Source organism: Chiloscyllium punctatum, chromosome 3, assembly GCF_047496795.1.
Source record: "Chiloscyllium punctatum isolate Juve2018m chromosome 3, sChiPun1.3, whole genome shotgun sequence".
Classification (NCBI taxonomy): domain Eukaryota; kingdom Metazoa; phylum Chordata; class Chondrichthyes; order Orectolobiformes; family Hemiscylliidae; genus Chiloscyllium; species Chiloscyllium punctatum.
Genome location: NC_092741.1, coordinates 116,098,408 through 116,113,660, shown reverse-complemented (window position 1 = coordinate 116,113,660; position 15,253 = coordinate 116,098,408). Strand labels below are relative to the sequence as shown.

Genomic DNA, 15,253 nt, shown 5'->3' with positions numbered 1-15,253 from the left:
CCCCCCCGCCGTTTCCGTTTCAAACCCGCCCTCCCGCCCCCCCCCGCCGTTTCCGTTTCAAACCCGCCCTCCCGCCCCCCCCCGCCGTTTCCGTTTCAAACCCGCCCTCCCGCCCCCCCCCGCCGTTTCCGTTTCAAACCCGCCCTCCCGCCCCCCCCCGCCGTTTCCGTTTCAAACCCGCCCTCCCGCCCCCCCCCCGCCGTTTCCGTTTCAAACCCGCCCTCCCGCCCCCCCCCGCCGTTTCCGTTTCAAACCCGCCCTCCCGCCCCCCCCCGCCGTTTCCGTTTCAAACCCGCCCTCCCGCCCCCCCCCCGCCGTTTCCGTTTCAAACCCGCCCTCCCGCCCCCCCCCGCCGTTTCCGTTTCAAACCCGCCCTCCCGCCCCCCCCCGCCGTTTCCGTTTCAAACCCGCCCTCCCGCCCCCCCCCGCCGTTTCCGTTTCAGTTTCAAACCCGCCCTCCCGCCCCCCCCCGCCGTTTCCGTTTCAAACCCGCCCTCCCGCCCCCCCCCGCCGTTTCCGTTTCAAACCCGCCCTCCCGCCCCCCCCCGCCGTTTCCGTTTCAAACCCGCCCTCCCGCCCCCCCCCGCCGTTTCCGTTTCAAACCCGCCCTCCCGCCCCCCCCCGCCGTTTCCGTTTCAAACCCGCCCTCCCGCCCCCCCCCGCCGTTTCCGTTTCAAACCCGCCCTCCCGCCCCCCCCCGCCGTTTCCGTTTCAAACCCGCCCTCCCGCCCCCCCCCGCCGTTTCCGTTTCAATCCCGCCCTCCCGCCCCCCCCCGCCGTTTCCGTTTCAATCCCGCCCTCCCGCCCCCCCCCGCCGTTTCCGTTTCAATCCCGCCCTCCCGCCCCCCCCCGCCGTTTCCGTTTCAATCCCGCCCTCCCGCCCCCCCCGCCGTTTCCGTTTCAATCCCGCCCCCCCCCCGCCGTTTCCGTTTCAATCCCGCCCCCCCCCGCCGTTTCCGTTTCAAACCCGCCCTCCCGCCCCCCCCCCGCCGTTTCCGTTTCAAACCCGCCCTCCCGCCCCCCCCCCGCCGTTTCCGTTTCAAACCCGCCCTCCCGCCCCCCCCCCGCCGTTTCCGTTTCAAACCCGCCCTCCCGCCCCCCCCCGCCGTTTCCGTTTCAATCCCGCCCTCCCGCCCCCTCCCGCCGTTTCCGTTTCAATCCCGCCCTCCCGCCCCCTCCCGCCGTTTCCGTTTCAATCCCGCCCTCCCGCCCCCTCCCGCCGTTTCCGTTTCAATCCCGCCCTCCCGCCCCCCCCCGCCGTTTCCGTTTCAATCCCGCCCTCCCGCCCCCCCCGCCGTTTCCGTTTCAATCCTGCCCCCCCCGCCGTTTCCGTTTCAAACCCGCCCTCCCGCCCCCCCCCGCCGTTTCCTTTTCAAACCCGCCCTCCCGCCCCCCCCCCGCCCCCCCCCCGCCGTTTCCTTTTCAAACCCGCCCTCCCGCCCCCCCCCGCCGTTTCCTTTTCAAACCCGCCCTCCCGCCCCCCCCCCGCCGTTTCCGTTTCAAACCCGCCCTCCCGCCCCCCCCCCGCCGTTTCCGTTTCAAACCCGCCCTCCCGCCCCCCCCCGCCGTTTCCGTTTCAAACCCGCCCTCCCGCCCCCCCCCACCGTTTCCGTTTCAAACCCGCCCTCCCGCCCCCCCCGCCGTTTCCGTTTCAAACCCGCCCTCCCGCCCCCCCCCGCCGTTTCCGTTTCAAACCCGCCCTCCCGCCCCCCCCGCCGTTTCCGTTTCAAACCCGCCCTCCCGCCCCCCCCCGCCGTTTCCGTTTCAAACCCGCCCTCCCGCCCCCCCCGCCGTTTCCGTTTCAAACCCGCCCTCCCGCCCCCCCCGCCGTTTCCGTTTCAAATCCGCCCTCCCGCCCCCCCCCCGCCGTTTCCGTTTCAAATCCGCCCTCCCGCCCCCCCCGCCGTTTCCGTTTCAAATCCGCCCCCCCCCCTGCCATTCCGGTTTCAAATCCACCCCCCCACCAGCCGTTTCCGTTTCCAACCCGCCCTCCCGCCGTTTCCGTTTCAAACCCGCTCTCCTGCGCCGCCCCCCCCCGCCATTCCGGTTTCAAACCCGCCCCCCCACCATTCCGGTTTCAAACCCGCCCTTCCCCTTACAAACCCGCCCACCCGCCTTCCCATTGGTTCCTTGCCCACCCGCCTTTGCCGTTCCACCTGCTGTTTCCATTCCATACTTGCCTGCACGCCTACCCGTCCTGTTCCAACTCCGTCCGCCCACCCTTTCTGTTCCATCCCCATTCTCCTGCTCACCATTCCCATTCTATCTCTGCCCTCACGCATACCTGCCCTTCCCTTTCCATCTCCATCCACCCACCCACCCTTCCCTTTCCATCCCTATCCTGCTGCCTATTTGCCCTTTCTGTTCCATCCCCATCCTCTTGCCCAGTCACCCTTTCAGTTGCATCCCTGCCCTTCCACCTACCCACGCCTGCCCTTTACTTTCCATCTCCGTCCACCCACCCTCTCTTCCCGTTCCATACCCCCCTCCTGCACACTCCCCCTCCCTGTTCCATCCCCGTCCTCCTGTCCCCCTTCCCGTTCCATCTGAACACACGTCTCCACCTTCCTCTCTCTAACGTACCATTGCCGACTTCCCCCCTCAAAACACTTCCCCTCTCTCTTTCCAAGCCCTATTTTACCTCTAACCTACTCTTTCCCCCCCCCCCCCCCCCCCCCCCCCCACACCTCGCCATCAGTTCCAAGAGGTGCAAAATGGGGAAGGGGGAAGAGGTCAGTGATGGGGGAGGAATAGATGAATATAAAAATATTAATTAATACTTTAGTACTTGTGTATCGGTCTAATCATTTGTCATTTATTACATTCTAATATGTTTTGTACCAGAGGGACTTTATTATACAGACTGGTGACCCAACTGGCAGTGGTCGTGGAGGAGAATCCCTTTTTTGGTTGGTGCCTTTCAAATATTTTAATTGAGTCAATAGCTGAATCATATTTTGATTCTAACCAGAATCTTGCTAAATGATACCATCAGCATTTCCTGTTGACCTCCAATAAAGTTTCAGGAACTGCATTGAGTGAAATTACAGGTGGGCTGCAGGTAACATTATTGCTAGTGGTTATGGGTTCAAATAATCCCTGAGTGCATAATCTTGCCAGACACTCCAGTGCAGTAGTAAGGAACTATACCACTTGTTTGAAGTGTTGTCTTTCAAGTGATGAGTTAATTGCTGTCTGCCTGTGTTGGTGGACAAAAAGGATGCCTTGTTAGTATTGGAAGACCAGCCCTGGTTTCCTGCCCAACACCCATTTGCCAGACAGCTTTGAAACCATGTTATATCGCTTCTTTATCATAATGCCCCAAGAACTTCACATGGTTGCCAGCACAATGTCATGCTATTAATCTCATTCATGCGACCTGTGATGTGTGCAAATCACTACCACATAACCACACTGACTACACTTGAACAGTGGACTGCCAACTAATAAGAATTCAAAGTGGGGTGTGTGACACAGCGTACAAACAAGAAAGAAAATTCAAAAGATGGCTGGACTGAGGAAAATGTTAGACTGGAAGTCCTACAATTAGGCAAGGGTAAACTATGGTGAATTTAATTCCACAATTGAACTTGCGATCTCCATAAGACAGTAAGACATAGGAGCAGAAATTAGATCATTTGGCCTATCGAGTGCTCCGCCATTCAATCATGGCTGATAGTGGGAAAATAGGGTTGAAAAATCTTTCTCCCTCTACCCTTTAATCATCTTGGCAATCAAGAAGTTACATATTTCTGTTGTAAATATACTCAATAACCTGGCCTCCACAGCCTTCTGTGGCGATAAATGCCACAGATTCACCACTGACTAAATAAGTTTCTCCTTGTCTCTGTCTAAAGGGTCTTTCCTTTACTCTAAGGTCGTGCCTTTGTGTCCTTGTCTCTCCTGCCAATGGAAACATCTTCCCAATGTCCACTCTGTTCAGTATTCTGAAAGTTTCAATCAGATTCCCCCCTCATCCTTTTGAACTCCATTGAGTATAGTCCCAGAGTCCTCAAATATTCCTCATATGCTAATTCCTGGGGTCATTCTTGTGAAATTCTTCTGGACCTGCTCCAGAGTCAATACATCTTTCCTAAGGTATGGAGCCCAAAATTGCTCAATATTCTAAATGTAGTTTGACCAGAGTCTTTTAAAGCCCGGAAGTACATCCAGGAAATTGTAAACAAAACACCTTCTGCCATTCTTTAAAGTTTTGTAATTTATATTCTCATCATTCAGTTTCATTTCTAGACAAAAAGGTTGGTAGACAATAGTTATGGAGCAACAAATTAAGAGGATCTATTAAGTACTAAAGCAATAGTAATAACCTAGGCAATGATTTACAAGTTATACATGGCCTTTACTATCCAGAGCTGCTTGGACACAGATGGTAATTCTAGTAGAAAAACAAAGTACTGCAGGTGCTGGATTCCAAAAATAAAAAAAGTAGAAGAATGGAGGACAGGAAAAAAATTGTGGCTGTAAGAGCTGTTCCTTTTCTGACCTGAGTTGGAGCTGATTTCCTCAAATTCTAGGAGCAGTAGTTACTGATTTATAAGCTGTTGCATTGTTTTGGAACTTGGAGGTGGGGGAGAAAAGTCAAAACAATGGCACTTTAAAAAAGGATGAAGGCAAACAAAGATATTGACCACATGGAAAGTGATTTAAATGGAGAAAGAAACCTGCACTGCTGTCTGACCCGGCAGTGAATCTGCACAGCTACTGCCTCTGCTGTTAGATTTTCAAATATCTCTGGACGTCAGTCTGTCTAAGAAAAATTACCAAACAGCAAAGTTCACAGCTGGCCTTGGAGAAAACAGAGAGAGCTCACAGCAGAGGAGCAGCTATGTGTCTTTTTAAATTGTAACATTACTGTTCATTTTGTAAAGCTACAGTAGTGAGCATTGTGGGTATTTTTTTACGATATGCTTTATTGAGATGTGTCTCTTGATTAAACTTTAAAAATGTAAAACATAGGTATTAGCCTTGAGCAGTTTTTTTTTAAAGCAATAAGACTGTGCTATTTTCTGGATCTGTTGATTTGTTAAGGTGCAAAGCTGACTTCAGTAGAGTGATGTGTTCTTCGAGTCAGGTGTGGGAGATCAGGGAGAGATTCCATGTTACTGATGATTATGTCTGCAGGAAGTATGTTTAGATGCAAATCCTATCTGATAGTATGGATCAGTTGGAGCAGCCGTTAGAGGCAATGAGGAATTTACAGGAGTTGGAATTTGATGGGTAGCAGTTGTCAGAAGGGAGAAAAACAGTAGATACTGTCAGGTAGATGGGTTACCTCCAGGAAAGGAAGGAGAGGGAAGTAGATCTTGTGGCTATCCCCATCTCAAATAAGTGTGCTGTTTTGGAAAGTGTAGGGGTGATGGACTCTTGGGAATGTAGCACAGACAACCAGGTTTCTGGTACCAAGACACACTCTAATGTAATGAGGGGTACATCCAGTTCCAAGCGATCAATTATGATAGGAGACTCTCCAGTCAGAGACAGACGTTTTTGTGGTTGACAGCGAGAATTCAGAATAGTGTATGGCTTCTCTGGTGCCAGAATCAGGTATATCTTTGATATGGTGCAGAATATTCTCAAAGGGGAGAGGGACCAGCAGAAGGTCGTTGTACATATTGGAACTAATGACATAGGAAAAGGATGAGATCCTGAGGACAGAATATAGGAAGTTAGGCAGGAATTTAAAGAGGAGGTTCCTCGAGGATAGTAATATCTGGATTACTCCTGGTATTATGAGCTAGTGAGGGTAGGAATCGGAGGAGGGAGCAGATGAATGTATGGCTGAGGAACTGGTGCAGGGAAGAAGGATTCAAATTTTTGTATCATTAGAATCTCTTCTGGGGTAGATGTGACCTGTTTAAGAAGGACAGACTGCACCCGAATTGGAAGGGGCTAATATCCTGGCAGGTAGATTTGCTAGCACTGCTTGGGGGGATTTAACCTGGAAAGGTTGGAGATAGTGAAGAAAGAGATCATTCTGGGCTTGGTAGAGTTGGGAAAAGGAGCTAGTCAAACAGGCAGGGACAAAGCAGAGAACAAGGTAGGACTGATAAATTGAACTGCATTAATTTCAACACAAGAGGCCTCACAGGGGGAAGGCAGATGAACACAGGGCATAGTTGGGAACATGGGACTGGATATCATAGCAAGTATAGTGATGTGGCAGTTTAATGTTCCAGCGTATAGATTCTATAGGAGGATGGAAAGTGGGGCAAGAGAGGAAGGGAGTAGTGTTTTTCATAAGGCATGAAAAATCCCTGGCAGATAGGATCAAGGATAACCCCAAGGCATTCTATGTGTATGTGAGAAACCTGAGAATGACGAGAACGAGGGTAGGTCCGATCAAGGACAGTGGTGGGAGACTGTGTATTGAGTCGGAAGAGATAGGAGAGGTCTTGAACAAGTACTTCTCTTCAGTATTTACGAACGAGAGGGACCGTATTGTTGAAGAGGAGAGTGTGAAACGGACTGATAAGCTAGAAGAGATACCTGTTAGGAAGGAAGATGTGTTGGACATTTTGAACAACTTGAGGATAGACAAGTCCCCCGGGCCTGACGGGATATATCCTAGGATTATGTGGGAAGCAAGAGAGGAAATTGCAGTACCGTTGGCAATGATCTTCTCGTCTTCACTGGCAACTGGGGTGGTACCAGGGGACTGGAGAGTAGCGAATGTTGTGCCCCTGTTCAAAAAAGGGAATAGGGATAACCCCGGGAATTACAGGCCAGTTAGTCTTACTTCTGTGGTAGGCAAAGTAATGGAAAGGGTACTGAGGGATAGGATTTACGAGTATCTGGAAAGACACTGCTTGATTAGGGACAGCCAGCACGGATTTGTGAAGGGTAGGTCTTGCCTTACAAGTCTTATTGAATTCTTCGAGGAGGTGACCAAGCATGTGGATGAGGGTAGAGCAGTGGATGTAGTGTACATGGATTTTAGTAAGGCATTTGATAAGGTTCCCCATGGTAGGCTTATGCGGAAAGTCAGGAGGCATGGGATAGAGGGAAATTTGGCCAATTGGATAGAAAACTGGCTAACCGGTCGAAGTCAGAGAGTGGTGGTAGATGGTAAATATTCAGCATGGAGTCCAGTTACAAGTGGAGTTCCGCAGGGATCAGTTCTGGGTCCTCTGCTGTTTGTAATTTTTATTAATGACTTAGAGGAGGGAGTCGAAGGGTGGGTCAGTAAATTTGCAGATGATACAAAGATAAGTGGAGTTGTGGACAGTGAGGAGGGCTGTTGTCGGCTGCAGAGGGACTTAGATATGATGCAGGGCTGGGCTGAGGAGTGGCAGATGGAGTTCAACCCTGCCAAGTGTGAGGTTGTCCATTTTGGAAGAACAAATAAGAATGCGGAATACAGGGTTAATGGTAGGGTTCTTGGTCAGGTGGAGGAACAGAGGGATCTTGGGGTCTATGTACATAGATCTTTGAAGGTTGCCACTCAGGTGGATAGACTTTGTAAGAAGGCCTATGGAGTATTATCGTTCATTAGCAGAGGGATTGAATTCAAGAGTCGTGAGGTGATGTTGCAGCTGTACAGGACTTTGGTTAGGCCACATTTGGAGTACTGTGTGCAGTTCTGGTCGCCTCACTTTAGGAAAGATGTGGAAGCTTTGGAGAGGGTGCAGAGAAGATTTACCAGGATGTTGCCTGGAATGGAGAGTAGGTCGTACGAGGATAGGTTGAGAGTTCTCGGCCTTTTCTCGTTGGAACGGCGAAGGATGAGGGGTGACTTGATCGAGGTTTATAAGATGATCAGAGGAATAGATAGAGTAGACAGTCAGAAACTTTTTCCCCGGGTACAACAGAGTGTTACAAGGGGACATAAATTTAAGGTGAAGGGTGGAAGGTATAGGGGAGATGTCAGGGGTGGGTTCTTTACCCAGAGAGTGGTGGGGGCATGGAATGCGCTGCCCGAGGGAGTGGTAGAGTCAGATTCATTGGCGACCTTTAAGCGGCATTTGGATAGGTACATGGATGGGTGCTTAATCTAGGATAGAAGTTCGGCACAACATCGTGGGCCGAAGGGCCTGTTCTGTGCTGTATTGTTCTATGTTCTATGTTCTATAATGTTATGGCTGTATTTAGTGAAGATACCTTCAGGGAAGTTATTTGGATGGCACTGAGAAATAGGAAAGGGATGATCACCTTATTGGAATTGTACTATAGACCCCCAATAGTCAGCAGGAAATTGAGAAACACATTTGTAAGGAGATCTCAGTTATCTGTAAGAATAACTGGATGATTGTGGTAGGGGATTTTAACTTTCCAAACATAGATGGGGACTGCCATAGTGGCCATCGCTTGCATGTGGAGGAATTTGTTAAATGTCTACAAGACGATTTTCTGATTCAGTTTGTGGATGTACCTTTAGAGAAGGTGCAAAACTTGACCTACTCTTGGGGAAATAAGGCAGGGCAGATGATTGAGGTGTCAGTGTGGAAGCACTTTGGGCCCAGCGACCATAATTCTATTAGTTTTAAAATAGTTATGAGAAAGGGATAGACCAGATCTAAATGTTAAAGTTCTAAATTGGAGGAAGGCCAATTTTGACAGTATTAGGCAAGAACTTTCAAAAGTTGACTGGGGGTGGATGTTTGCAGGTAAAGGATGGCTGGGAAATGGGAAGCCTTCAGAAATGAGATACCGAGTCCAGAGACAGTATATTCTTGTTAGGGTGAAGGGAAAGGTTGATAGATGTAGTGAATGCTGGTTTACCAGAGAAATTGAGGTTTTGGTCAAGTAAAAGAAGGAAGCATGTGTCAGGTATAAATAGCGTAATCGAATGAATCCCTAGAGGAGTGTAAAGGCAATAGGAGAATATACAGAGGAAAATCAGAAGGGCAAAAATGTCAAGTGAGATAGCTTTGGCAAATGAGTTTAAGGAGAATTCAGAGGGATTCCACAAATATATTAAAGACAAAAGGGTAACAAGGGAAAGGATGGGGACCCTTAAAAATCAGCAAGGCCACCTATATGTGGAACTGCAGGATATGGAGGAGATACTAAATTAGTATTTTGCATCATTGTTTACTGTGGAGAAGGATATAGAAGAAATAGCACGTGGGGAAATAAATTGCGATATATTGAAAAATGTCCATATTACAGAGGAGGAGGTGCTGCACAGATTAAAATGAATAAATATGTATAAATCCCTGGGACCTGATTAGGTGTAAGTCTGTGAGAAGCTAAGGAAGTTATTGTTGAGCCCCTTGCTGAGATATTTGTATTATTGATAGCCACAGATGAGATGCCAGATGACTTGAGGTTAGCTAACGTGGTGCTACTATTTACGTAAGATGGTAAGGAAAAGCCCGGGAACTATAGACCAGTGAGCCTGACATTGATATTGGGCAAATTGTTGGAAAGAGTCCTGAGGGATAGGACTTACAAGTATTTGTAAAGACAAGGACTGATTCTTGAGAGTTAACATGGCTTTGTACATGGGACATTGTGTCTCACTAACTTGATTGAGTTTTTTGAAGAAGTAATGAAGAGGACTGATGAGGACAGAGCTGTGGATCTGTGGACTTAAGTAAAGTGATTGACAAGTTTCCTCATGGAAGACTGGTTAACAAGATTAGATCCCATGAAATACAAGGAGAATGAGCCATTTGGATACAGAACTGGCTCAAAAGTAGAAGACAGTGTGGTGGTATAGGGTTGCTTTTCAAACTGGAGGCAAGTGACCAGCGGTGTGCCACAAGCATCAGTGCAGGGTCCACTGCTATTTGTTATTTATACGAATGATTTGGATGTGAACGTAAGAGGCATGGTTAGTAAGTTTGCAGATGACACCAAATTTGGAGGTATAGTGGACATCAAATAAGGTTACCTCAGAGTACAACAGGAACTTGATCTGATGGGCCAATGGGCTGAGGAGTGGCAGATGGAGTTTAATTTAGATCAACGCGAGGTGCTGCATTTTGGGAAGGTAAATCAGGGCAGGACTCATACACGTAATGGTAAGATTCTGGGGTGTGTTGCTAAACAAAGAGACCTTGAAGTGCAGGTTCATAGTTTCATGAAAGTGGAGTCTAAGGTGGATAGGATAGTGAAGGTGGTGTTTGGTATGCTTTCCTTTATTGGACAGAACATTGAGTAAAGGAGTTGGCAGGTCATGTTGCAGTTGTATAGGGCATTGGTTAGGCCACTATTGTAATATTGTGCAATTCTGGTCTCCCTGCGATAGGAAGGATGTAATGGAACTTTGGAAGGGTAGAGAATTGCCTGGACAGAGTAGATTTTGAGAAGATGTTTCCATTGGTAGGAGAGACAAGTACTCGAAGGCACAGTCTTAGAGTAAAAGGAAGACTTTTCCGAACGGAGATAAGAAATTTCTTCAGCCAGAGTGATGAATCTATGGAATTCATTGCCACAGAAGGTCATGGAGGCCAGGTCATTGAGTATATTTAAGATTGAGATAGATAGGGTCTTGAGTATCAAGGGTTACAGGGAGAAAGCTAGAGAATGATGTTGAGAAACTTACCAGCCATGGTTGAATGTAGGAGCTGACTCAAAGGGCTGAATGGCCTAACTTCTGCTCTTATGTCTTATGGTCTAAAAGATTTAGAAGCATGTTCCCAGGTTTGGAAGGCTGGACCCCAAGGGAGAGGCTGAACAGGCTCAGGCTGTTTTCCCTGGAGTGCTGAAGGCTGAGGGGTGACCGTATAGAGGTTTGTAACATCATGAGCGGCATGAATAGGGTAAGTAGACAGGGAGGGTCTCTTCCCCCGGGTGGAGCAATTCAAAGCTTAAGGGCATAGATTTTAGGTGAGAGGGTAAAGATTTAAAAACAAACTTAAAATTTGGAAATGGGAAACCTTTTCACGCAGAGGGTGGTGCGTGTATGGAATGAGCTGCCAAAAGAAGTGGAGGCTGGTACAATGACACCATTTAAAAGATACCTGGATGGCTATAAGGGTTAGAGGGATGTAGGCCAAATGCTGGCAAATGGGACAAGATTAATGTAGGATATCTGGTTGACGTGGATGAGTTGGACTAAAGGGTCTATTTCTGTGTTTCCATCTCTATGACTGTATAATTCAGCAGATCAGACAATATTGTAGAGAAAAACAAATTATCTCTTCAGGGCAAAGACCATTCATTAGAACAGGTTTATTGATAGATTTATTAAAGAGTGCCAAGCAGCTTTCAAGAAAATGAAGGCAATCCTAATAACTGGTATTCACTACCTTGACTTCATTAAACCCTTTAAAGTGAAGATTGATGTTGGTGACTTCTGGTGGTGGCAAGATGATGTTTCAGACATAGAGGAGTTATGCATGATCAAGAATGCACCAAAACTCATTTTCAATTTACCCTGCTTTTTTTTAAAAACTCCATTTGCCTCACCAATTATCATAATTTACCCTTTTACAAAGGATCTCTTTGCACCCAGTGAATGTTGTCAGATCTGAGGGCCACACATATAGCTGACACTTAAGGCTGGACATTGAGTGCTTGTATTTACATAGCGCTTGGATTATGTTTGATATGCTGAGCAAATGATACCTTGTTTAGATGAAGTCATCATAACACTTGGGGATATTGGCTTCAGCGTCTTAGTTGGCTGGTTGTGCTAACTTGCTGGTTGAACTTCATTTAAAGATTTACTGAATTATCCCCACCTTTTAAAGAAAGTTTGGATACATTAATATTTGCTTGTGGTGTTTCATTGACCCAGCTGATGAACTTTGGATTTTGCTTAGCTATGGCTCTGGTCACATGAAGGAAATATACGTGGAGTTTGCAAATTGTTCTGTTTCTTTAAATTGACTGAGACTTTCTGTTTATAGAAATAGCTACAACTCTTGCTCTAAGAAGGAAATATACCTGGAGCTTGCAAACTCCTCTGTCTCTTTAAGTTTACTTAGAGTTGTGTTTATTAGAATAGCTACAACTTTTGCTGATCCAAAATTATTACATTGGAGTAAGTCGATCCTGGCTACAGGTAATTCTGAATAGCCCCAATGTCATTGGTTTGGACATTAAGTTACACACTAAGTGGACGATACAAAGGAACAGATATCTACTCTCCACTAATGCCATTTGTAAACATTGTCATTCCCAACAGTCTCTGGCACCTGTGTGGAGTTTGCACACACTCCCTATGTCTGCGTGGGTTTACTCTCTCAGTCCAAAGATTGGCCATGCTAAATTTCCCATAGCATCCAGGGATGTGCAGGTTAGATGAATTAGACAGGAAGTGCAGAGATTACAGGCATCAGGTGGGGGGAGTGAGCTTCGGAGGATCGGTTTGGACTCGATGGGCTTGATGGCCTGCTTCCACAGTGTAGGAATTCTATGAATAGAAGAGTTTGAGTGTCATCTGTATCCTTGATATAGTTATAGATTTTGCCATATCATTTGTGGAATGAGGGATTTTTTTTCTCATGTGTTATATATCTCTCATCTACCTTATTTAGCTCTCGTTTTTCACCTTCTGTCCCACAGTTGTAGTTAAAGCTACAATTTGATCTATTCTGTTTTCATTCTGGGCTCCTTTTCTGGAATCACATTTGGGAACCTTAAAAGTCCCATGGGTTTCCCATCCAGCTTTCTGAACAAGAGTGTACTACATTGTACTAACCTGACAAATCAGAAGGGCAAGGGTAGCATGGAAGACAGATTTATATAACCTGCTTGCAGTTGGATTGTGGGAAGTTTCTAGTTGATTAGATAACCATTAATATGATGCCCATGTGTAAGAAGGAAGGGAGACAGAAAGCAGTTAGCCTAACATCTGTCAATAGGAAAATACCACAATTCATCAGTAATGCTAGACGAGCAGGGTATTTTAAAAAGTGGAACACAATCAAATAGCCAGCATTGTTTTATGAAAGGGTAATCATGTTTAACAAATTTACTGGAGTTCTTTTGTAATATAACAAGCAGAGTTAATAAAGGGGAATTGGTAGACACAATGTATTTGGATTTCCAGAAGGCATTTGAAAACACCCCATAAAAAAGGTTATTGCAGAAGATGAGCTCACTGTTTGTCGACATAGATTGAGGGTTTGTCAACAAAAGAAGTCAGAATTGGGATTAATAGGCCTTTTTCAAGATCGAAACACTAGTGAAATGCCGCAAGGATCAATATTAATGATTTGGAGGTGGGGCAGGGTGTATTGTATCCAAATAGGCTGATGACACAAAAAGAGGTGGGCGGGCAAGTTGAGGTGGAGACGGAAGGAATCTGAAAGGGAATACGGATAGCTTGACTGAGTGGGCAAAAGGTCAAAACAATTACTGCAGATGCTGGAAACCAGACTCTGGGTTAGTGGTGCTGGAAGAGCATAGCAGTTCAGGTAGCATCCAAGGAGCAGTGAAATCGACATTTCGAGCAAAAGCCCTTCATCAGGAATAAAGGCAGAGAGGCTGAAGTGTGGAGAGATAAGCTAGAGGAGGGTGGGGGTGGGGAGAAAGTAGCATAGAGTACAATAGGTGAGTGGAGGAGGGGATGAAGGTGATAGGTCAGGGAGGAGAGGGTGGAGTGGATAGGTGGAAAAGGAGATAGGCAGGTAGGACAAGTCCGGACAAGTCATGGGAATAGTGCTGAGCTGGAAGTTTGGAACTAGGGTGAAGGGGGAAGGGGAAATGAGGAAACTGTTGAAGTCCACGTTGATGCCCTGGGGTTGAAGTGTTCCAAGGCGGAAGGTGAGGCGTTCTTCCTCCAGGCATTTGGTGGTGAGGGAGCGGCGATGGAGAGTGGGAGGGGGAGTTGAAATGTTGGGCCCCGGGGCGATGTGGTTGATTGGTGCGGGTGTCCCGGAAATGTTCCCTGAAGCGCTCTGCTAGGAGGCGCCCAGTCTCCCCAATGTAGAGGAGACCGCATCGGGAGCAACGGATACAATAAATGATATTAGTGGATGTGCAGGTAAAACTTTGGATGTGGAAGGCTCCTTTAGGGTCTTGGATAGAGGTGAGGGAGGAGGTGTGGGCGCAGGTTTTACAGTTCCTGCGGTGGCAGGGGAAGGTGCCAGGATGGGAGAGTGGGTTGTAGGGGGGAGTGGACCTGACCAGGTGGTCACGGAGGGAACGGTCTTTGCGGAAGGTGGAAAGGGGTGGGGAGGGAAATATATCCCTGGTGGTGGGGTCTTTATGGAGGTGGCGGAAATGTCGGATGATTTGGTTTATGCGAAGGTTGGTAGGGTGGAAGGTGAGCACCAGGGGAGTTCTGTCCTTGTTACGGTTGGAGGGGTGGGGTCTGAGGGCAGAGGTGTGGGATGTGGACGAGATGCGTTGGAGGGCATCTTTAACCATGTGGGAAGGGAAATTGCGGTCTCTAAAGAAGGAGGCCATCTAGTGTGTTCTGTGGTGGAACTGGTCCTCCTGGGAGCAGATGTGGTGGAGGCGGAGGAATTGGGAATATGGAATGGCATTTTTGCAAGAGGTAGGGTGAGAAGAGGTGTAATCCAGGTAGCTGTGGGAATCGGAGGGTTTGTAAAAAAAAATGTCAATGTCAAGTCGGTCATCGTTAATGGAGATGGAGAGGTCCAGGAAGGGGAGGGAGGTGTCAGAGATGGTCCAGGTAAATTTAAGGTCAGGGTGGAATGTGTTGGTGCAGTTGATGAATTGCTCAACCTCCTCGTGGGAGCACGAGGTGGCGCCAATGCAGTCATCGATGTAGCGGAGGAAGAGGTGGGGAGTGGTGCCGGTGTAATTACTGAAGATCAACTGTTCTACGTAGCCAACAAAGAGACAGGCATAGCTGGGGCCCATACGTGTGCCCATGGCTACCCCTTTGGTCTGGAGGAAGTGGGAGGGTTCGAAGGAGAAATTATTAAGGGTGAGGACTAGTTCGGCCAAACGAATGAGAGTGTCGGTGGAAGGGTACTGTTGGGGACGTCTGGAGAGGAAACAACGGAGGGCTTGGAGGCCCTGGTCATGGCGGATGGAGGTGTAGAGGGATTGGATATCCATGGTGAAGATGAGGCGTTGGGGGCCAGGGAAACGGAAGTCTTGGAGGAGGTGGAGGGCGTGGGTGGTGTCTCGAACGTATATGGGGAGTTCCTGGACTAGAGAGGATAGGACAGTGTCGAGGTAGGTAGAGATGAGTTCAGTGGGGCAGGAGCATGCTGATACAATGGGTCGGCCAGGATGGTCAGGCTTGTGGATCTTGGGAAGGAGTTAGAACCAGGCAGTGCGGGGTTCCCGGACTATGAGGTTGGAAGCTGTGGGTGGGAGATCTCCTGAGGTGATGAGGTTCTATATGGTCTGGGAGATGATG

General features: G+C 48.2%; 1 protein-coding gene across 3 annotated transcripts in view; it reads left to right on the top strand.

Moving 5' to 3' along the window:
- Positions 1-15,253, top strand: part of ppil4 (peptidylprolyl isomerase (cyclophilin)-like 4) — a 50,348-nt gene that overhangs the window by 5,637 nt on the left and 29,458 nt on the right. The window contains exon 3 of one of the 3 annotated variants that reach the window (XM_072558790.1): positions 2,845-2,909. The exons of the other annotated variants lie outside the window; for them this stretch is intronic. Within the exon in view, the coding sequence (XP_072414891.1) occupies positions 2,845-2,909 (65 nt within the window). The remainder of the gene's footprint in view (positions 1-2,844; positions 2,910-15,253) is intronic. 3 annotated transcript variants of the gene reach the window in all.